This window comes from Adiantum capillus-veneris, chromosome 23, assembly GCF_014529385.1.
Source record: "Adiantum capillus-veneris isolate H3 chromosome 23, ASM1452938v2, whole genome shotgun sequence".
NCBI classification, from domain to species: domain Eukaryota; kingdom Viridiplantae; phylum Streptophyta; class Polypodiopsida; order Polypodiales; family Pteridaceae; genus Adiantum; species Adiantum capillus-veneris.
Genome location: NC_140953.1, coordinates 136,679,962 through 136,704,515, shown reverse-complemented (window position 1 = coordinate 136,704,515; position 24,554 = coordinate 136,679,962). Strand labels below are relative to the sequence as shown.

Below are 24,554 nucleotides of genomic sequence, written 5' to 3'. Positions count from 1 at the left end.
GAGAGAGAGATAGATAGAGAGAGAGAGAGAGAGAGATGTTAAAAATATTTCTTTCTTTCTACTTACCATGGTGCATCGCATCGATGACCCATGAGTTTGCAGATTTGCTTGACCATCCACTTGTGACTCCATCCTGTCCCTTACTCATTCTCTAGTGTGTTGATAACATATTTCTTGTCATCGTCATGCTGATCACTACAATACAAAATAAAGTCGATTCGTAATTCAACTAACAAACTAAAATTTATATTTTTAATTTTAATTAATACTTACTCCCATGGTATATGAACCTGCTTTAGATAAGACGAGCAGAGGTCTCCCATCCGACGTTTGAGGGCGATGCCGGCTCCAAGCTGGAGAATAGACCCGTCAGGCAAGATGTCGCATGTGACACCCCAACTGCCAATGCAGGTGCGCATTGGTGGAGGTGGGGGCACTGACGGGGGAGCTGGTGGCTGAGGTGGTGTCTCACGAGTCGATCGGCTTGGTGGCGTGCTACTCTGTCGATGATGCCTACATGCAATATAAACATACGGAAGATTAGATGAGAGTTCTTAAAAACTACTTGATATTTAATCCATAATCACCATAATAGATATACCTCCGAGACTGACGGCCACTAGCCTGTGAATCAGGTGTCACCTGAGTACTAGGAGGTACATCAGGAGTAAGCCGCTGACTCTCATGATGTGATGTACCTAGAATAGGAGTCCTAAGCAAACAAAGACATCAAGGGAATACATATATAAAGATTTCTATGTTAAAAAAAGAATGACATTACTACTTTATCAATCGAGAAGATTACCGGTGTGCTATGGTCTGATCTGCATGAGAGGAAGTCTCCACTTCTGCATGTGGCTGGGAGGATGTACCCTCTCTAGGACGTACGGGCAGGCTGAATCGCCCAAGAAACTCGATGGAGCTGTCTAAACTGGCGTCATCCATCTCCATATAATCTGACATAGCCTCCGTCAAAGCCTCTCCTGATAGTCTAGTGGTACGTAGCAAAGTCTTGATGAACGTCAAATCCACTCTATGACCCTGGTCACTCATCGTATCTGTATATTTAAAACAAACTATATGTCGGACTAACACAAATATCGTATCTGCATGTAACATCAATGCAAGTAAAAATATTAATAGATCAAGAATCTACAAATGAGGTCGAAGCAGCCATGAATGGAGTGGACTACAAAAAAATAGATCAAACAAAAATGCTACAGATGCTTCAAAAGGTTATGAATCAAATGCAAGATCAGGTAGCAAAACTAAAAGAGAAACACGCTCAAGAACAGATTCAATACAAGAGTAAGCTACATAAGAGATTTGATGGTTTGTGGTCGAATGCAGCACGAGCTTATAACCATATGGAAGATGTGGACAAAATGAAGCAGATCTTCATGTATTCCTGGAAAGGACTCAACCTGAGCTATATGTTGTTGTTGGCAACGCTTCTGCTTTCGCTTTTGTTGTCCACTCTCACATAGTATCAAACGTTGAGGTTCTTCTCATAAGCCAACGATCCCATGCTGATTACTTCCATCATGAAGAACTTCCTCAAAAATGAGATCGCTCCCCCTTGGTGGCTGTGTTTTTTGCAAACAGCAACGTTTTCACCTCGCAGGCTGCGTTTTGTGTGCTATGGAGCCAAATCAACCATCGTTCCTCCCTTCTCTCTCATCCCCAAAGGGATTGCCCTAGATCAGCTCTAAGATCTTGTTCTTGGCATCCAACACACAAGCCTTGCCTAATTTGCACCTTTGCGTTAACTCTCAGCCCTTGCATTAATCGCATACGGGCACCGGTTCGACAAAAGGATGCTTATTCTAGAGCACGTGAAGGAGGACCCACAATTGGAGAGGGGAAAAGCAGCCCCATCAAGCAGCACAAGGGACCTGCATTTTTAGCCTAGAGAGGGGTGAAGGAGTACGAGCGGAAGTGCGACGCGAGAGAGAGTGCAAGAAGAAGAGCACGAGGATATGGTGAACTCGCTCTACTGTAATGTGTAGAGCATAGTGAGTTCTTATTAGGTTTTAACAAAAGAATATGTGTACATACCTGGCGGCCCGCCCACTTACCTGGGCGACCACATTGGGCTTTATATCCCAACAACTTCCCACTTAAAGTCCAATGTGGTACTTTAAGTGTGATAGAAGCTACTATACAAGCTACTATACAAGAGATGTAGAGAAGTGATGTACTACTCTACACCTAACTGCTTGCGAAAATGCGCAAAGCTCTCTGAGGGAAGTCCTTTTGTAAGTAGATCAGCAGGATTTTCTGTGGTGTGAACTTTGACAAGCTGAATTTGCTTATCCTCGAGCATTTCCCTGATGAAATGATATTTCACATCCACATGCTTTGTCTTTGAGTGATAAACTGGATTGCGAGCCAATTGTATAGCACTCTGACTATCACAATATAACACAGGCATCTCTTCTTTGATTCCCAAATCTGTTACTAGCCGATTAAGCCAAATTGATTCTTTGCATGCCTCTGATGCTGCAACATATTCAACTTCTGTAGTAGACTGAGTAACACAATCTTGTAATCTAGAACGCCATGATACTGCTCCACCAGCCAATGTAAAGACATACCCTGACGTAGACCTTCGGTTGTCTAAGTCACCTGCATAATCTGAGTCTGTAAAACCCTTTACACTTAGCTCCTGACTCCCATAGCATATACGCATACTCTTTGTAGCTTTCAGGTATCTCAATATTCCTTTCACTGTCTCCCAATGTTTCTTAATTGCCGGGATTTGACATATATCTGCTAACCACTCCCGCTGGAAATGCAATATCCGGACGTGTAGCAATCATTGCATACATCAAACTATCCATTGCAGACGCATATGAAATTTTATCCATTTCAGCCTTTTCTTCCTCAGACACAGGACAATCTTGTTTGCTAAGTTTCACATATGGTGGCAATGGAACACTCAATGCCTTTCCCTTCTCCATATTGAAACGTTGCAAAACCTTCTCAATATACTCTGTTTGAGATAACCAAATCAACTTTTGTGATCTGTCTCTCTCAATGTGCATACCAAGTATATGACTTGCCTCACCCATGTCTTTCATGTCAAACGATTTTGCCATCTTTGACTTCAAAGCTGAAATTTCTTCCAAGTGCTTGCCAGCAATCAACATGTCATCCACATACAAAATAAGGATCAGCCAACTGCTATCCTTAGCATTCTTTGTATATAGACAGTGATCGAACTCACTACGTTTGTAGCCTTGAGAAAGCATAAACTTGTGGAACTTATGGTACCATGCCCTCGGTGATTGTTTTAAGCCATAAAGACTCTTTAACAACTGACATACCCAATCTTCCTTGCCTTTCTCAACAAACCCTTCTGGCTGCTGCATGTAAATTTCCACATCTAAATCACCATGCAAGAACGCTGTCTTGACATCCATTTGGTGCAACACCAAATCTAATATGGCAACCGATGCAAGAAAGCATCTCAATGTAGTCATCTTGACCACCGGAGAGAAGACTTCATCAAAGTCAATGCCTTGTTCTTGCTTAAAGCCCTTGGCAACAAGCCTTGCTTTGTACTTTGGCTGACTATCATGAGTGGTGATCTTATACCTGTAAACCCATTTACAAGGTAGAGCCTTTTTGCCCTGTGGTAATTTAACTAGCTTCCATGTCTGGTTTTTATGCAGAGCTGTCATCTCTGACTGCATGGCCAATTGCCAATTCCCGGAGTCCTTCATTTGCACTGCTTCCTTGTAGCATGAAGGCTCATTGCAATTAGTAAACATGACATAGTTCATAGATGGAACAAACCGATCAGGAGGTCGTGAGATACGTCCCGATTTACGCAAAACAGGTGGCTGAGGCTCAGCCACAACCTGTGGTTCCACTCTATCCTGTCCTTGCTCCTCTTGAGCCCTGACATTTTTTCTTGCACGTGCAGGTCCATCTTCTTGGAAGACAACTCTTCTAATCTCCTCAACCCTCTCTGGTTTAGAATGATATTTGGCTTCATTAAAGTGAACATCATTGCTGCGGATAACCTTTCTGGATTCGGGATCCCAAAGTCTGTATCCCATCTCACCAGAATTACCATAGCCTAGAAAGATGCACTTTCTACTCTTTGGCTCAAGTTTGTTCCTAAATTCCTTTGGAACATGAGTATATGCCTCACAGCCAAAGACTCTGAGATGCTTGTATGAGGGAATTTTGCCTGACCATACCATCTCTGCCACTGAATCCTTCTGTAAAACCTTGCTAGGAGATCTATTTATAAGATGAACAGCTGTTGATACAGCTTCAACCCAAAACCCATTTGGTAATTGTGCATTAGACAACATACTTCTGACCTTCTCTTGTATGGTCCTATTCATCCTCTCAGCAACACCATTTTGAGGAGGATTGTAAGGAGCAGTAAGTTCACGTTTTATACCTTTTGACTCACAAAAGTCCTGAAAGACCTTCGAAATATACTCTCCACCATTGTCAGTGCGTAAGCATTTAAGCTTCTTGCCACTTTGATTCTCCACAAGTGTCACAAACGTTTTGAAAACACTAAAGGCTTCATCCTTGTGCTTGAGAAAATAAACCCATACTAACCTCGAGTAATCATCTATAAATGTCATAAAGTAAGAAGCTCCCCCTAGAGATAGGTTAGGCATAGGTCCACACAAATCACTATGAACAAGTGTCAATTGTGTATCTCTTCTACTGCTTCTATGCTTATGTGGCTGCTGTGTTTGCTTACCATACAGACAATGTTCACAGAATTCAAAATCATTAAATGAAAAGCCAGGCAAATAACCAGAACGAGACAAGATTTCCATTCCCTTCTTGGACATATGTCCTAACCGGCTATGCCACAAAGAAATGTTCGGCTGTTAGTTACATTGATTACATTTTTAGAGACATTTGATACATAAACCATGTAAAGTCCTCCAACCTTTACTCCATGTGCTACTGTCATAGAACCCTTGGATATCTTCCACATGTTCTGTCCAAAAGTGGTGACGTAGCCAGCATCATCAAGTAAACCTGTGTTGATCAAGCTCTTTGTAATTGCGGGAACATGTCTCACATTCTTCAACGTGAAAGAAGAGCCATTGTGTATCTCTTCTACTGCTTCTATGCTTATGTGACTGCTGTGTTTGCTTACCATACAGACAATGTTCACAGAATTCAAAATCATTAAATGAAAAGCCAGGCAAATAACCAGAACGAAACAAGATTTCCATTCCCTTCTTGGACATATGTCCTAACCGGCTATGCCACAAAGAAATGTTCGGCTGTTCGGTTACATTGATTACATTTTTAGAGACATTTGATACATAAACCATGTAAAGTCCTCCAGACTTTACTCCATGTGCTACTGTCATAGAACCCTTGGATATCTTCCACATGTTCTGTCCAAAAGTGGTGACGTAGCCAGCATCATCAAGTAAACCTGTGTTGATCAAGCTCTTTGTAATTGCGGGAACATGTCTCACATTCTTCAACGTGAAAGAAGAGCCATTCTGAAACTTCAATTGAACATCTCCAACACCTAAGATCTCACATGTCTGCCCATTGCCTAGCCGAACATGATCTTTAGTGGTCACATAAGAGGTAAACCACTCCTTGTTTGGAGACACATGAAGTGATGCCCCTGAGTCTATAATCCAGTCACTCAGTGCATGTCCATCAGATGCTGTAAGAAGAGCTGAGTCCATTGTATTCTTCAAGAAGTAGATGTCTCCTGACACTAGACTGTCATCCTCTGCAACAGTGTTTGTCACATTTATTTCTTGAATCTTCACTGAGAACTTGTTCTTCTCACCATGGTCTTCAGCTTTCTCTTTGCCTTTTTCTGCTTTCCATTCTCTGCAGTCTCTTTTCATGTGACCCTTCTTGCCACAATGGTAGCATTCTATGTCACTCTTGCCTTTAGCATTAATGCGGGACTTGCTACGAGACTGATTCCTCTTTCCACCTCTGTCTTTTTCTTTGGCCCTTCCCCTGACAAACAAGGCTGTTCCTTTGCCTTTGTCCATTGTCTTCCTGTTGGTTTCTTCAGTAAGCAGACTGCCTTCTACACCTGCTATGGTCAAACCATCTGGAGGTGCAGAATTACTCAAAGCTGTGCGAAAAGTGTCCCAACTTTCCGGCAATGTGATCAACAGGAACATAGCTCTAACACGTTCATCAAACTTGACACCTTGAGCTGACAACTGACTGTAGATAGTGTTGAATTCATTCAGATGATTGGACATAGGTGTCCCTTCTTTCATCTTCAAGTCAACAAGCTTCTTAAGCCAATATACCTGTGAAGCTGCACTCTGCTTCTCATAAAGATAACTCAGCTTTGTCCATGCTTCATAAGCTGACATCTCGTCTGCTACATTGAAGTAAACGCTTTCTGCCAAAGTCAGCATAATGGTAGAAAGTGCTAATTCATCCATTTCGCTCCATTCATCTTCGTCCATATCTTCTGGTTTTATCCCTTTGAGCTTTATGGGTTTTATCTGCTTCTTTTGTACCAGCACGTGCCAAATCTGCTTCTTCCACAATGGGAAATTGGTTCCATCCAGCTTCTTGATATTGTAAAGAGCAATGTCCTGTGATCCAGCCATAGCTACGCTTCACAGTAGTTTACTTTCCTGGGTAAAATTCAACAGAGTTTCCCCCGTAAACTGACCTCTGAACCAATATCAACCTGATGAACTAGTGGATGTCGCCTACAGTGTGTGTAGGTGCGCCCGTGTCGTATGTGACACGCCTCCAAGAACTGTGAGCCGTCCTTCGTTGTGTAGACAGCCACAAATCAGCACTCTGGAAGTGCAGATATCCTCAGCACTTGCAGTCGTAGGCCAAAAAACCCCAAATTTGCAGAGTCGGATCTGCAACCGCCAAGACCACGTAGTCAAAAATGGCCTGCGCAGAACCTTGTCGAAGCCGAACGGTGGCCGAAATGACCTCAGAATGAAATTTTGAGCACACCAAGCCCTTCGGGCTTACCCACAGTATTTCGCGCCGTGTTTTCGCCTGTCGAATCTCACTCCAATCTGAGCAAGTGACTCTAGCTACCTGCAGTGCTGACCCGAGCCTCGATCTGAGCTCTGATACCAATTGAAGGAGTACGAGCGACAGTGCAACGCGAGAGAGAGTGCAAGAAGAAGAGCACGAGGATATGGTGAACTCGCTCTACTGTAATGTGTAGAGCATAGTGAGTTCTTATTAGGTTTTAACAAAAGAATATGTGTACATACCTGGCGGCCCGCCCACTTACTTGGGCGACCACATTGGGCTTTATACCCCAACAAGGGGATGCTGGGCTTTCTACCTCTGATCTTGCCTTCGACATCCCGGCTTTGCATCCGGTGCATTGCCGACCCGTATCCTCTTCACACAACATTGTTTCCAGCCTTAAAACCTTGCTATTTTTTTCTCTGTTTTCAGCCCTCCGACGGCTGTGGTACGAGAGATCGACACCCCATCAAGACTCTCCTTCGCTCCGACATCTATCAGGGACGAATGGGCGCGCTGAAATTTGCGTTACAACAGAATTTTCAGCCCCTCGGAGTTGCAGTTTTTGGTGGACGGCAGTACCTTGGCTTGTGTTTTCCATAGAGGATGATGCTACCTCCTGGCAGGACACCATCCGGTGGTGTTCATTGCGGTCTTCTATTGACTGCTTAGCACAGGTTGGCTTCGACATCCGCTTGAGTAGACATATATGCTAGGTTCGGTTGTAGCAACATGAAGACTAGGAAATTTATGGTGAGCCATCCTGCCATAAAGGTAACCTTCACAAAGCTGTCGATCAAGGCAAAAGGAGGTGCTATAGGCAAGACGATGTTTGACAATACGTTCCGTGGATGCACGGTGGACGGGCTTTCTTGCCATGTTCACGTCCACGTTGACTCTGCACTTATGATCACGTGGGTTTTGCTTCCAGAGTAAGGTCAATTTGATCAGGCTCAGTTTCGCCTGCAGTTGATGCAGGATCATGAGCCGGAGTTAGATCGTTGGCAATCTCGTAGAGGTTGTAGGTTTCTATGAGATCGCGCATGGTGTGAGATTGATGCCGGTAGAGGTGAGAGCGTTTTTTCAGATTCTAGCCCGTCTTGTCGTCGTCCTCATCGTCGTCGACATTGTCGGCAAGTCCATAGCATTGTAGAGATTGTGCCACCAATAGTAGATTGCTCTTACCATCAAGAGCGGGGCCATCGGAGGAGGGTTTGACAACTTTTCTGGTGTCGTATTCTTCTCTCTCTATCTCTCAGTCTCAAGACCTTCATGCACAGTGTTTACCACTTTGTCTGTGTTTTCTGCAAACAGGAAGCATTTTCACCTCTTAGGCTGCGTTTTCTGTGCTATGGAGCTAGATCAGCCATTGCTCCTTCCTTCTCTTTCATCCACGAAGGGATTGCCCCAGATCAGCCCTAAGATCTTGTTCTTGGTGGCCAATACACAAGCCTTGCCTAATTTGCACCTTTGCGTTAACTCTCAGCCCTTGCGTTCATCGCATACAGACACTGGTTCGACGAAAGGACCCTTGCTCTAGAGCACGTGAAGGAGGACCCGCAATTGGAGAGGGAAAAAGCAGCCCCATCAAGCGGCACAAGGGACCTGCATTTTTAGCCTGGAGAGGGGGATGCTGGACTTTCTACCTCTGATCTTGCCTTTGACTTCCTGGCTTTGCATCAAGTGCATTGCCGGTTCGTATCCTCTTCACACGACATTGTTTCCAGCCATAAAACCTTGCTGTTTTTCCTCTGTTTTCAACCCTCTGACGGCTGTGGTAGGAGAGATCCACACCCCATCAAGCCTCTCCTTTGCTCCAACGTAAAATCTGTGTTACAACAGCATTTTTAGCCCCTCGGAGTTGCAGTTTTGGGTGGACAACAGTACCTTGGCTTGTCTTTTCCATAGAGGATGATGCTACCTCCTGGCAGGACACCATCTGGTGGTGTTCATTGCGGTCTTCTGTTGACTGCTCAGCACAAGTTGGCATCAACATCCGCTTGAGTAGACATGTATGCTAGGTTCAGTTGTAGCAACATGAAGACTAGGAAATTTATGGTGAGCCATCCTGCCATAAAGGTAACCTTCACAAAGCTGTAGATCAAGAAAAAAGGTGGTGCTATAATCAAGACGATGTTTGACAACATGTTCCGTAGATGCACGGAAGATGGGCTTTCCTGCCATGTTCACGTCCACGTCGACTCTGCACTTATGATCACGTGGGTTTTGCTTTCAGAGTAAGGCCAATTTGATCAGGCTCAGCTTCGCCTGCAGCTGATGCAGGATTATGAGCCGGAGTTAGATCGTTGGCGATCTCGTAGAGGTTGTAGGCTTCAGTGAGATTCTGCAGGGTGTGAGATTGATGTCGGTAGAGGTGAGAGTGTTTTTTTAGATTCCAGTTAGTCTTGTCGTCGTCCTCATCGTCGTCGACATCATCGGCAAGTCCATAGCATTGTAGAGATTGTGCAATCAATAGTAGACCGCTCTCGCCATCAAGAGTGGGGCCTTCGGAGGAGGGTTTGACAACTTTTTTGGTGTCGTGCTCTTCTCTCTCTATCTCTCAGTCTCAACACCTTCATGCATAGTGTTTACCACTTTGTCTGTGTTTTTTTGTAAACAACCAGCGTTTTCACCTCTTAGGCAACGTTTTCTCTGCCATGGAGCCAGATCAGCCATCACTCCTCCCTTCTCTCTCATCCCCGAAGGGATTGCCGCAGATCAGCCCTAAGATCTTGTTCTTGGTGGCCGATACAAAAGCCTTGCCTAATCTGCACCTTTGCAGTAACTCTCCGTCCTTGCGTTAATCGCATACAGACACCAGTTCGACGAAAGGACGCTTGTTCTGGAGCACTTGAAGGAGGACCCGCAATTGGAGAGGGAAAAAGCATCCCCATCAAGCGGCACAAGGAACCTGCCATTTTAGAGTGGAGAGGGGGATGCTGGGCTTTCTACCTCTGATCTTGTCTTCGACTTCTTGGCTTTGCATCCGGTGCATTGCCGACCCGTATACTCTTCACACGACACTGTTTCTAGCCATAAAACCTTGTTGTTTTTCCTCTGTTTTCAGCCCTCCTACGGCTGTGGTACGAGAGATCCACACCCCATCAAGCCTCTCCTTCGCTCCGACATCTATCGAGGGCAAACGAAAGCGCTGAAATTTGCGTTACAACAGCGTTTTCAGCCCCGCGAAGTTGCAGTTTTGGGTGGACAGCAGTACCTTGGCTTGTGTTTTCCATAGAGGATGATGCTACCTCCTAACAGGACACCATCCGATGGTGTTCATTGCGGTCTTCTGTTGACTGCTCAACAGAGGTTGGATTCGACATTTGCTTGAGTAGATATGTATGCTAGGTTCAGTTGTAGCAGCATGAAGACTAGGAAATTTATGGTGAGCCATCCTGCCATAAAGGTAACCTTCACAAAGCTGTCGATCAGGAAAAAAGGTGGTGCTATAAGCAAGACGATGTTTGACAACATGTTCCGTAGATGCATGGCAGACGGGCTTTCCTGCCATGTTCACGTCCACGTCAACTCTGCACTTATGATCACGTGGGTTTTGCTTTCAGAGTAAGGCCAATTTGATCAGGCTCAGCTTCGCCTGCAGGTGATACAGGATTATGAGCCGGAGTTAGATCGTTGGCGATCTCGTAGAGGTTGTAGGCTTCAGTGAGATTGTGTAGGGTGTGAGATTGATGTCGGTAGAGGTGAGAGTGTTTTTTTAGATTCCAGCCCATCTTGTCGTCGTCCTCATCGTCGTTGACATCGTCGACAAGTCCATAGCATTGTAGAGATTGTGCAATCAATAGTAGACCGCTCTCGCCATCAAGAGTGGGGCCTTCGGAGGAGGGTTTGACAACTTTTTTGGTGTCGTGTTCTTCTCTCTCTATCTCTCAATCTCAACACCTTCATGCATAGTGTTTACCACTTTGTCTGTGTTTTTTGTAAACAACCAGCGTTTTCACCTCTTAGGCTACGTTTTCTGTGCCATGGAGCCAGATCAGCCATCACTCCTCCCTCCTCTCTCATCCCCGAAGGGATTGCCGCAGATTAGCCCTAAGATCTTGTTCTTGGTGGCCGATACAAAAGCCTTGCCTAATCTGTACCTTTGCGTTAACTCTCCGTCCTTGCGTTAATCGCATACAGACACCGGTTCGACGAAAGGACGCTTGTTCTGGAGCACTTGAAGGAGGACCCGCAATTGGAGAGGGAAAAAGCATCCCCATCAAGCGGCACAAGGAACCTGCCATTTTAGAGTGGAGAGGGGGATGCTGGGCTTTCTACCTCTGATCTTGCCTTCGACTTCCTGGCTTTGCATCTGGTGCATTGCCGACCCGTATACTCTTCACACGACTGTTTCCAGCCATAAAACCTTGTTGTTTTTCCTCTGTTTTCAGCCCTCCTACGGCTGTGGTACGAGAGATCCACACCCCATCAAGCCTCTCCTTCGCTCCGACATCTATCGAGGGCAAACGAAAGCGCTGAAATTTGCGTTACAACAGCGTTTTCAGCCCCTCACAGTTGCAGTTTTGGGTGGACAGCAGTACCTTGGCTTGTGTTTTCCATAGAGGATGATGCTACCTCCTAACAGGACACCATCCGGTGGTGTTCATTGCGGTCTTCTGTTGACTGCTCAGCACAGATTGGCTTCGACATCTGCTTGAGTAGATATGTATGCTAGGTTCAGTTGTAGCAGCATGAGATTTATGGTGAGCCATCCTACCATAAAGGTAACCTTCACAAAGCTGTCGATCACGGCAAAAGGTGGTGCTATAGGCAAGACGATGTTTGACAATATGTTCCATAGATGCACGGAAGACAGGATTTCTTGCCATGTTCACGTCCACGTCGACTCTGCACTTATGATCACGTGGGTTTTGCTTTCAGAGTAAGGCCAATTTGATCAGGTTGAGCTTCGCCTGCACAGCTGATGCAGGATCATGAGCCTAAGTTAGATCGTTGGCGATCTCATAGAGGTTGTAGGCTTCAGTGAGATCGCACAGGGTGTGAGCTTGATGCTCGCAGAGGTGAGAACGTTTTTTCATATTCCACCTGTCTTGTCGTCATCCTCATCGTCGTCAACATCGTCGGCAAGTCCATAGCATTGTAGAGATTGTACAATCAATAGTAGACCGCTCTCGCCATAAGAGTGGGGCCTTCGGAGGAGGGTTTGACAACTTTTCTGGTGTTGTACTCAATCTCAACACCTTCATGCACAATGTTTACCACTTTGTCTGTGTTTTCTGCAAACTGCCAACGGTTTCACCTCTCAGGCTGCATTTTCTGTGCCATGGAGCCAGATCAGCCATCACTCCTCCCTTCTCTCTCATCCCCGAAGGGATTGCCCCAATAACCCCTAAGACCTTGTTCTTGGCGGCCAACACACAAGCCTTGCCTAATCTGTACCTTTGTGTTAACTCTCCGTCCTTGCGTTAATCGCATACAGACACCGGTTTGATGAAACGACGCTTGTTCTGGAGCACGTGAAGGAGGACACCATCCGGTGGTGTTCATTGTGGTCTTCTATTGACTGCTCTAGCACAGGGTGGCTTCAGCATCGGCTTGAGTAGATATGTATGCTAAGTGTGATGCAAATGTAAAATTAGGACGGATTCCTGATGAGCTCATTGTAAGGGATGTTATATCTTGGTTTAAGGGATACTGTGCAAACCTACAATAGCATTGGAGTAGCTGGCTGAAGTGTTCACGTCCACATCGACTTTGCACTTATGTTCGTGTGGGTTTGGCTTCCAGAGTAAGGTCAATTTGATCAGGATCAGCTTTGCCTGCAGTAGCTGATGTAAGATCATGAGCCAAAGTTAGATCGTTGGCGATCTCGTAGAGGTTGTAGGCTTCAGTGAGATCGTACAGGGTGTGAGCTTGATGCCGACAAAGGTGAGAGCAATGGCAAGGATTGCAGAAGAGTCGTGGAGAAGGGCAAGCAAGGGATGGTGGGAGACAATAAGTCGGTGTCCAAGAAGAAGGGCCTCCTTTAGAGCCCGCTGGATGTTCTATGCGTCATGCTCACTCATCTCCAAGTTGTCGTTGTCTCCCTGCTCAGGTATATTATGCTCTGCTTGTGCTCTTACTACTACTACGGCACTACTTTGCTTCACGCGCCCTGGGTGCCACTTGGTGATTGAATCTGAAATTGGCAGCTTAATGATCATGCAGGTGCAGCTTCTTAATGGCTTACACATGCCTGCAATCAAATCAGGACTCGAGGTACAAATTTTCAAGCTTATATCGACTGAGGGTAGCAGTTGGTTGTTCGTGCATAGTATCAAATTTCTGGCAGCATATTTATACGCCTACACCAGCTTGAAGATGAAGCTGTAAAACTTGTACTAGGTATTGAATGAGCTGTAGTGTTAATATTTAGAAGTATGTTGCACCTAGAAGGTAGTCTCCATTTGCTGTATTAGATGATGATATATGGGAGTTCTCGAGGGATTATCCTTCTTGGAGACTTTAATGCCCGGATGGGCAACCTTCTAATGGTTTTCTATGACACCGCGCCGTACGGAGGTGATGATGAGAGAGTTGGATACCATATTGAGCTAGGCACTATGACTGGGAACATATCTAGAGCTCATGGCCCAGTACTCCCTAGATGCACCCTTCTATCTCTTACAGGGACAGAGATCACCGGACGCATATGTCAGGATCGAATTTAGCTAGATATCGTGAGCATATGGATACAGTCGACACTGGAGCTGGGCACAAAGATGACTTTCTATAAAGAAATTCTCCAACTCACAGAGGACGGATTTGTGATGAGACTCGGATACATGGATACACACTTATCTCATGGGCAGTGTCGGATGGAAATACTGGGAAAGAGCTTGTATGTTGACAACAATGTGGGTGAGTTGATGTATGCTGATAGAAGATCAACAAACAAGCCTAATGGGATTGTTCATCAGTTGAGTCCTTGAGGCATGTAAGTATGAGAGTTGAACCTCAAAAAGGCCACCAATTTGTGAATCTAGGTCATTACATATTGGGCTGAATGCTATTGTCTACAACCATAGCAAGGGTTTGCTGGCATTTGCACATTTGTAAAAGCAGACTATTTTTTTTTGTGCTTATAAGAGAAAATCCAAAGTTCATGCGACGAGGATTTGCTACAACCAGCTCAGGGAAATGCTAATTGGGTCAAATTTCCAAAGCCCTGCTACCCCTCGACAATATGGGTGCTTGTATGCCGGCTCAACTTAAAACAAACCTAATTACTTGCAAGGTGCTGCACCAAGCACATTTAAAACTAGGGATTGATACTGTTCTTAATGCAAACTCAATAGTCATCTTAGACTAATCTTCAAAATCTTGTGTACCTACACACTTTTTACATGCGCTTGAAAATGCAGTATGTGAAAATGCGGACACAAGCGGCCGCACGAGCACCTTCTTTATTCGGTGTATGCACATATCTCTTATCATCCTGAGCTACAGATCACCGGCAGCACCTCCGGTATTAGCTAGCTAGTTGGGTTTCACTTCCTTCAGCACCTGTTGGTGGGTGCTGCCAAGAGGCCAACTACCGTCTTGAAAGGAGGCCTCTTAGGTGCACTCGGATGCCAGAACCTGCGCAATAAACATTCCCAAGAAAATGTAGGCAAGATGATAGCCAAGAAAACATACCAGAGAGCCGTTGTTTAAGCGACGACCAATTCTTTTAAAAAAGAATATCCTTGCTTATACGAGATGTGCCTCCTCTATGTGACGCATTCGTCATCTTTTAAACAACATCTGTGAATTATTAGTCCCTCGCAAACCCCCTTTATGGCTAGTAGTGAATCCTCTCCTTTTTTGTGAAGGTCGGGGGAAAATTGATCTACACCATTAGGTCAGCTATCCTTCCTAGCCGTATGAGTTGTTGCATCTATAGGATTGCAACCATGTCAGCAGACGTCATAAAATGTACAAGCAATAATGTTCCATTGACATGTGCAAAGGAGGAATCCCAGCAATAGCATTGCAGTCGACACCTCAATGAATGGAATTTCCTATGTCTGTATCTGTATCTTTGTATCTCTATCTTTATTGGGTCCGGAGCCATGTTAGGTTTCAAGCCCTGTGGCGGGCGCCCTACCACTTACTCTTAGTGATTTGGTTATATTGTCAATGAGGAGTTGAGAGGTATTACTCTCATAGCTCCACCCAATATTTGTTCCTCTCCTTCCTTTACTGTGTGTCAATAAGGTGAAGTGGAATGCATCAAGGCTCGGGCTGCAGCAGAGAGAAATTGAGCAAGGTAGCTTAGGAGTGGGGCCTGCAAGGTTACACACACTCCTAGTAGCTTAGGAGTCAAGCTCTGAGTAGCAAGTCGAGCTGTGCATTCAAGTTAGAGAATTGGGGGCAAATAGTTCGTGCGACAGCAAGGTTGAGTAGAATCGAACAGCAGCTCGAGCAACGCTGTACCAATAGAGCACGAGCAAAAAGGTGTATGGTGGTGTGTCCACATACCAGATAAAGAGAGGGCCGCAGGGAAGAACCTCGAACCTGAATCGTTTATGCACACACACAGGAGGTCATCAACACTTGGGGGGGGTGGGGGGGGTGGGGGGTAAGTACCTGCCCCTCGTTCGGCCTGTAGCTACTCCAATATTTGCAGTGGTGCTGCTGTGTAAAGCTTCCTGCGAGTCACATTTCAAAGGCGTAAGGGACTATTATAAAAGTGCCTCGCATGAGAGACGTAGGGGTAGTGTTCAGCCATCACTACCAGCCTCGCTGCACTGCATCATTTAAGAAAGGGAAAGTCATTGCATCATTTATGCGACGATTTTAATTGTTTGGCGTCGATTATGCAACGAGTTTAATTGTTTGGCGTCCATTATGCAACGATAACCGTTGTTTATGCGACGACCAATTTTTTTAAAAAAAATATCCTCACTTATACGACACGGGCCTCGTCTATGCGACGCATTTATCATCGGTTAAACGACCTCTGTCAATTATTAGTCCCTCGCAAACCCCCCCTATGGCTAGTAGTGAAGATGGAGATGGAGCAAGAGCACTCTTTAATTGCACAAATGAAAGAATGGGTGAATTTTAGGTTTAGTTGACTTTTATATGAGCTCGCCCCATTCACACTTGAGCACCCATGCTTAGCCAACTAATCCCTTGAATGTTCCAGTTAGAGTGCACCTCTCATCGACGATCACTCTGACCCTTTTCCTATTTGGCCGACAAGTCCAATACCTGACTCTACCAAATAAATAATACTGCATCCGTCTTAAGTGATAGGAATGTGCATAAGGGTTAACATGCCCCCCTTCCTGATGTAGATTCCATCCTCGGAAGCTATTGAGTTGAAGCTCGTTCGTCGAGGTGGAAGAGCATTTGAGATGAATGTCCTTAGCCTTCTTCAGTCACTGCAAAATCAAACAACATTGGCACAGTAATTGTATTCTCATATACAATTAAAAAGCATATGCAGTTGTAGGCAGATAATTTGATTGGTAATAAAATTTTAAACCATTTGTCAGCAATAAACATTAAATGAAAATATAATCAAATGCATAAACAGTTGTAAAGGTAAAAAATTAAACAAGTCTGGGATCATTAATTTAATGATCGAAAGGCACTAAAGATCGACTATTAATACCATGGGCACGCTTCTCAATTTTCTCTGGTCAATTAAGTTGTTTAATCGCGAGAGCCAAGTATTTCATATCCGAGGGCTGACTAAAGGCTATACCTAGAAGACCTTGTAGTTAAGCTACGATAAAAGGAATTGCTCATGAAATCATTGCCTGACTTATTTCCTTTTCTTTGACCCCCCAAAGTCTTTTTGCATTGTTTCAATTTTGATGTGTGTGCTTATTTTGTATGCCTTGGGTTTTTTGCTTTTCAAGGAAAAGCGCCCACACTGGGAATCTCTAGGGTTCTAGTACCATAGGCGATACATGTGAGTAAAGTACCAAATCAAGCTGAGACTTCTCTTCCAGCTTAAGATTTTACATTGTGGCACTTTGATTTTAATTTTTTTGTACGTTTTCAGTATTATAATTTTGTAACTTTGGGGGGCCATATAACATTGTTACCCTTCCCATGCTCATCACACTAGTAAAGTCCCTTTATAATACTTAAGCTAAAGGTCAATAGGGACTAATCCCTAGTACATTGCACACAATGCTGCGTAAATCGGATTAAGAACCTAAGTAACCATAGATTAATAGGAAGGCATTTCCCATGGTATTAAGAGAAGATCTCTAACACCTAGCTTGGTCAAACTAGTTTAGTTGGACTGCTTGATTTTTTAACCTAGACAAGTGATTATGACAAAAATTACATTGAATTTAATGTTTGATACTAAGCAAATGTGTTGAATATTATGCTACCACTCACAATTAAAGCAGAAAAACATGGATGCAAAAAGATAAGGGGCAATGCTAATGGATAAGAAACACCTGTTTGTGTTGATGGTCGCGCTTGATTTGAAGTGTGAACAAGAGAAATATTCCATGAAGGTCCAAATCATAACAATAGCAACACGTTCCTATACACACTAGGAAACACAAAGAATACCTCTAGGAGGCACATCAGTGGGAAAAGTTACCAACATTTATTGAACACAATTAAAAAACATAAGGAACCCTAACCTAATTATTTGCACTCCCCCTAGAGAGTCAAGGGAATAGGATATTGTAGAGATTGGGGAAAAACCCTAAGGCTAAACCCCTATCCTCATCGTCGAGAAAAACAAAGTCATCATCTGTGAAACCATATGTGCCATCCGTATAATCATGTAAATCTTCTTCATCATCAGAGGCACCGATGTTTACTAAGAAGGTCACTAGACGCCTATAGTCATCTTGGTCAAAAGGATAGGCTTATGCAATGGGAGATACACTCTCTACTAAGTATGGATCAGTCATGGTCAAGAGACGTATCAGTCGTTCTAACTCCTCAAAATTCCTCTCACATGCTAGTGTACCTACCAAATCCCATTCATAAGCAGGCACCAGAAAGACCATGTGAAACATTTGTGAAAAGTAATGAGGGTACCTCTCACCCAAGGCAAGAGTGGATGACTCTAGAGTACTAGCTGTATCTGTACATACAAATAGATGATGGTTAGAGTGCAAATATTACAAGGGTTGTGTTCTTGTGCATAATGTGTTTTTATGATTTTATGTTATGGCTCTTGCTCTTTTACTTTTTTATCTTGTTTTTGTGAGTATAAGGCTTTATATATACATTCCATAAGATTGGAGAATGAGAGGCTAGGGAGGAAGGTTGAGAGGGAAGCAAGTGAATAATGGATGTCAGCAAACACTCCCCCCTTCCATGGGTAGATCATACCTTTTGGAATGATGTCGTCACCTTTTGAAACCAATTTTTCCAAGTTGTTATGGGTGAAGGCTTTAACCAATAGTTTTTGACCGCCCTATGCGTTTCATCTAGTTGCAAGGGTGGTAAGGTACTCTCCCATGATTTTATTTGCAACATTGTTGTAGGCAGTGAACTTACAACGGGAGGTGCAAACTCTTTCTTTCTTGTATGGATATGTACAATGGTATGTGGAGGTCGTGTTGAAGCTTCTATTTCCATATAGGAACTACACAAAGAGCAAGAAGCTTCATTTGATTTCCCTGTTTCTGGGCTAGGTGGAACAAATCGTTCTTTCTTCGATACCCAAACTAGCTCTGGAGCAGGTGTGTAGCTCTGGAGTAGGTGTGTAGCATTCCGTGATTTTTTCCTTTCCGCGATCTTCAATTTGTTTTGGAGCCACAGTATTGAGCTCACATGGGCCCGGTGACAAGTAAGAGCACAATTTACATTCTGGCACCCAGATTTGATCATTTCCTTTATAGTAGCCTTGGGCTTCTAATAGTTTTTTAGGAATCCAATGCAATGTTTCTTTACATTTCTTGGGGCAAATGGGACGTCTCTTACCAGGCTCCTGTCTTTTAGCACTAGCTATGGTTGCTAACGAAGCTTTAGGGACCCACTTGTATGTTTTCTTTGTTATATTGGGATGGGTCTTGTGTGTCTCAAGCTTTATTTCAACTACATCAGTTGAGCTCTAGAGAGTTGGGCTATGGGGACATATGGTTCAACCTCTTGGACATGAAATGTTTTGGGTTTTATTTCCTAAAGAGGCAATATCTCAGGGACTATGGCTTGAGTGGCAGAGCTAAGAGTTAGTTTTTGTGTTTTGACACCCCCTGTCCCCCAATCAATAGTGCATTTGGTGGCTATCATCCACGTGCGTCCTAGGTTTATATTACCCTCCATAGTTCCAACAGGCATGACCAAAAAAATTTGAGCTACAACCCCATTTTCATAACTGACAGAAGTGTGCCAGATTCCAAAAACCGAAGTTTTTTCTTGTTGACACCCCTGACTTGGATAATACTCTCAGATAGAGGTGGCTTCCCTAACTGACACCACACCCCATATGCTAGCAGATTATATTTAGCACCCGTGTCCAATAAGGCATTATATAGCACTTTTCCATAGGTGCTGCTTAGCTCAATAGGGTATCGTAGAGGTGTGTCAGAGTCCAACCAATCCTTGTCGATTTCAACGTGGAATGCATCTATAACTCCAAGGTTAGCCTCTCGTTTTTGTCTTATGTGCTGTTGTTGGTTTCTATCTTAGTGGTCATTTTGGTCTCCATGGTTTCACCTGAATCAGAATCCTCTTCAGTGTCGTTCATATATACGGGGTCGTCACCAGTCCCTATGTTGGTCTTTGAACTGGGTTCTGACTTCGCTGCTTTTTCCGATCTCTTCCTTCGTGTTTTCTTCTTTTTTTGAGATTGGGCAATTGATGCTGTATCTCTTTCCTCAAGAATATAATTTTGTTTTTGGAGCATAGATTGTGTGAGTATGTTTACTGGTACCACAGTTGTACTTTGTGATGGCTCCTCGGTAACCTCAATCAAGTTTAATGGCGTGGTCTTCGGTGCATTTAGATTATTTGGACATTGGGCAATCAAATGATCTATGCCACACCGATTACACATGAGTATTGGCATTGTAGACGTGCTAGCTTGATTGGTTTGCATTAGTGTGACGTTCTTTTGTAGCCTAATAGGACACTCGGCTACACGATGTGGACCTCCACACTCATAGCATTGAAGAGGCAGTCTCTTAGCAGTTTAATTGATATTTTGGCCTCTTGTTGCAAGAGCATCTACTTGATAGACAGGTTTGACTTGTCCCCAATAGTCCTCCATGTAGTATTGTGGACTTTCTTCAAGCACATCTATCCCATAGGCAATATTAGGATCTATATCTTCCTCACAGCCTTCCAAACAAGCAATAGATGACTCACAACCCACTTGATTCTCAGAAGTGATTCTCGGATGTGGTGGTTGTGGTCCTAGCACTAGAGGTGGTAAAGGTGTTGTTTGAACAACATTTTGGGCCCTAGGGACCATGTGTTGTGCTGGCATCAATGTAGACACTCGAGGTGTGTCTGTCCATGCTAAGGTTGGTCTATTGGCCATCGCGTGCTTAAATACTATGCAATCCTTAGCTTGATGACCATACCTCCCACAGGCATTGCAGTTCCCATTGAATTTTACTCTAAAAGTAGGGCATTCACTAGTACTATGCGGTCCATAGCATACTGAGCACCATTGTTGCTCCCTTCTTGGATACATATGATTGTTTTGCAGAGCACAATTGTCTCTAAGACTCTCTTGAATAGCCTTGGTAAGATCTGCTAAATTCATCTTAGATATTTTTGGCTCCTTAGCAATAGGCTTTAGGGTCATTGGTTGATGCCCCGATGCTTGCGAGCTAATAGATTTAGGCTCAACAGAGACTCTTTCTCCTTGAATCATTAAATTATCCTCCAATTGGATCGCATTGGTGGTGACTACTTCCCAAGTGGTGATACCTCTAATGACTAGGCCATTGTAGATATCCTCATGTCATAATTCCCTAATGAATCTATCAAGCAATTGGTTATTGTTGAAGCGTTCATTTGGATTACAACGAGAATTCAAATGCTTTAAGCGACTAATAAAGTCTCTCACCGACTCTCCTTTCTCTCGTTGGGCTTTCTGGAGCTGAGAGGCTACACCCCAAAGTACTCCCTCTCGTAAGTATTCTTTCAAGAACAATCTCCTAAGAGTAGGGTAAATCGTTTTTTCTTCCACCCTTAGGGTTCTATACCAATCCCTTGCCTTCCCACTTAAGGTTAAGCTTGAAGCATTACTCTTATGCAAGTCATTGTGTTCTCCTAGAGAATCACATATTTGTTTAAACACTTTGATATGGTTCTCACATCCTCGTCTCCACTAAATTTTTGTGTGAGCTTGGCTATTTGTACTACCTTACTTCTAGCCTCTCTATCAGGCTTGTTACGCATATTCTCAGCAATATATCGACCGATAGCTTGAGAAAATGTTGCCAAGTCACCTAAGGGAGCGGGAACTGTGGGTGGAGGTGCTCTAGAGACTACATGTGGAGTAGGTATTGGCATTGGGCTTGGCACATAGGAAGCCCTTGGATTCCACATTTGGTATGTTGTTGTGCCATGTGGGAGTCCAAAGTTCATATGTGTGGCCCTAGGCATAGCCGACATCGGATGTGACATGCTAATGCTAGCTGGTATGGTCCCATGGAAATAAGAACTTGGGTGTCGTGGTTGTGGAGCATAGGTTGTTGAAACAATGGGAGGGGTAGGGACTACATGAGTACGAGGACCCATGGGTGTATATGATTGGTACACACTTGTAGGTACTGTTGCAGGCATTGAGCTACCATGTAGCGGTGCTTTACTAACAAATGAGGTCCATGGCGTGTTTCTTGGCTTGCCCATCATTGGGGTAGTCATGGTAGCCGTGGTGTCATCAAGGGAAAGATGAGCTAGACTTGGAAAGGTAAAGCTATCACTTGTGGGCTCAGATTGCACTGAGACCCCTGGCGAAACAACATATGGAGGATCCATCGGACTTACCAAGGGAGTCTCCATTTGCGATAAGGTCGGTTGTTTAGCCTTTCTTGTATCCAAGAATCTCATGAGACCCGTTGAAGGCATGTTGATCCCCTTGTTCTATCTCTCTAACTCAATGCCCCTATGGATGGCCTCAAAAAACTCTTTGTTGTTGATCCTCCACACAAGTAGCACCCATTGTGAATTGTAGGACATCTAACCAGTCCACGTGATAGGTGTGACCTATGTATAGGCCGGTTAAAGTTTCCGTTTGTAGTTCGTACTCCCAGTTCTCATTTAAGAACGCTCCATCTAGGATTGAGGTGCTAGGGGTGTCCTTTGAGCTAGATGCAATGTTGCTTTCTAGGGGTTGGCCCTTAGCAGTTGCTAAGTCATGAGCACTTGATTGCTCTCCTGGCAAGGATATTGACATAGGGGCTTTCACTTTTAACTTTCTTCGTTGCTCTGCCTTGCGTAAGCTCTCGATTTCCTTTTCCCTAGCCGCAATGATATATCGCTCAACCACTTGCACTTCGGCAAGGCTTCTACCATCAGGTAATATGACCTCGGAGGGGAATAGCTTTGAAGAGTCAGGGGATGTAGTGAATGAAGTATTCACATGCACACTCTCTAAGGGCATAGGGTCTACGTTGGTCATGAATGGAGAATTTACTTCCCGACCCCCCTCATTTACATCATTACCTCCATGTTCGGAGCGAGTGGCTCTACTAAAGGTTTCCTTCAAGCGGCTAAGCACGCTCGGCCCGGCCGTGGGCCCATGCCATGCATGTCTTGGCTTGATCTATCGGGATTAGGCATTGGGAAATCCTCCATGACATTGTAGTCACAGGAAGAGTCACTAGCCGCTATGTTTGGGTCTTGGTTTGTACTACCTTGGGTCCCCGCCAAGGGCCCGGAACCTAAGGTAGGTGGATATTGAGAACTCGCGTAAGTCAAAATGCTCTCTAGTTTCTCGGCCTCTAGCACACGACCAGAGCACAGATGCATATGTCTTTGGCACCCTACAAGCATCGGCAAATAACCTCGAAGGTTAACTGCCTACTTTTTAAGGCGTCTAATTTCATTCATTTTTTGATGTTTTTTAATGTTTTTTAATGATCAATTTTTTTTATTAAAGTGTGTGATAGTTTGAAAAGAGCATATCACTCAGAGGGTCGCGGTGTGCTTTACAGCACAACGTTTGGTCACTTGAAGCTCCGTTGGTCCTCAAAAAGGTCGATTTTTAGCTATGTGTGAGGCTAAAATACATAATTTGAAAGGGCGACTGAGGTTTGAACCTAAGCGTGATCTTGGGCTTGGGTCTAGGGCATATTCTCGATCCCGATCCTACCTTTAATTTTTTTGGGGGGGGATAAGGTCACCGCGGACGCGTTGTGCGTGCCAGCACACACACACCTAACCTACCTACTTACAACTAATACAACTAATGTTACACACCAACACACTACTACAGCAACTCACTAGCTAGCAGAACTACTTACTGTACTTTACACAAAACTAACATTATGGATCTACAACCTTAATACTAACACCTTATCACAGAGAAAACACAGTACCTTTCAAAACCTTATTAACAAAGAAAACATAGTACCTTTCAATTCCTTATTAACAAAATAATACACAGCAGCAAAACAAACGCCATCTTCTCAACACACACACCTTCCGTTGCTACCTTCCCTGCACCACAAAGAAGCACAGAGTGTCATTCAAGCTTAGTGTATGGCATTTCCCCGACAGCGGCACCAAAAATGTGCGCGTCTGTCGCACGTGTCAATGCAAGGAACTTGCCAATACACTGTATGCGAGCCACAAATGGCTCCAAGCATGTAGCTAGCCTAAACTAGTAAGCTCAAAGATGACGATGATGTGTCACTCACCTCTCTATGCTTGCTGTCGTGGAGGATTCCTCGTCGCGAAGAAGAAGGAGCCACCGCTACACCGCGCTCAACCGCTTCACCATCACCGTGCCGTCATTGCAATGCTTGATCACTCTCTCTCTCTCTCTCTCTCTCTCTCTCTCTCTCTCTCTCTCTCTCTCTCTCTCTCTCTCTCTCTCTCTCTCTCTCTCTCGCATATACACACACATGGAGATGAAGAAGAAAAAGATGGAGATGGAGCAAGAGCACTCTTCAATTGCACAAATGAAAGAATGAGTGAATTTTAGGTTTAGTTGACTTTTATATGAGCTCGCCCCATTCACACTTGGGCACCCATGCTTAGCCAACTAATCCCTTGAATATTCCAGTTAGAGTGCACCTCTCATTGGTGATCACTCTTACCTTTTTCCTATTGGACCAACAAGCCCGGTACCTGAATCTACCAAATAAATAATACGCGTCCGTCTTAGGTGATAGGAATGTGCGTGAGGGTTAACACCAGTGCTCACAAAAAAACGGCCTTTAGCGTATTTTTAAAGAGCAAAAATTAAAACATGTTATGATTATAACAAGGAACTTTTATGACCTCAACACATGGGTCGGAACCAAGTAAATATGGGCCTTGTTCAGTCCCTTGTTCACCTGGTTCTGACTCTCATCGCATGATCGGTTATGTCCTCAACAAGCGGGCCAGCAAAAAGAGACCCTCAGGGATTCTCTAGGCTCACTATTCACTTCATTTGTGCCGAAATAACATGGGTATAATGT

General features: G+C 44.2%; 1 protein-coding gene across 8 annotated transcripts in view; it reads right to left on the bottom strand.

Annotated features, from left to right (window-relative positions):
* LOC147428662 (uncharacterized) overlaps positions 1 to 15,702 on the bottom strand; it is a 55,561-nt gene extending 39,859 nt beyond the window's left edge. For 5 of the 8 annotated variants that reach the window (XM_086497200.1, XM_086497202.1, XM_086497201.1 and 2 more), the window contains exons 1-5: positions 15,565 to 15,702; positions 806 to 1,058; positions 602 to 712; positions 274 to 513; positions 67 to 195 (exon numbers count right to left, since the gene is read on the bottom strand). In XM_086497200.1, the coding sequence (XP_086353326.1) occupies positions 141 to 195; positions 274 to 513; positions 602 to 712; positions 806 to 1,053 (654 nt within the window). In that variant the 5' untranslated portion in view covers positions 1,054 to 1,058; positions 15,565 to 15,702 and the 3' untranslated portion in view covers positions 67 to 140. Of the gene's footprint in view, positions 1 to 65; positions 196 to 273; positions 514 to 601; positions 713 to 805; positions 1,059 to 15,564 lie in introns of those variants that run through there. The other 3 variants (XM_086497204.1, XM_086497205.1, XM_086497198.1) reach the window with 3 other exon arrangements.
* Between the last annotated feature and the right edge of the window lie 8,852 nt (positions 15,703 to 24,554).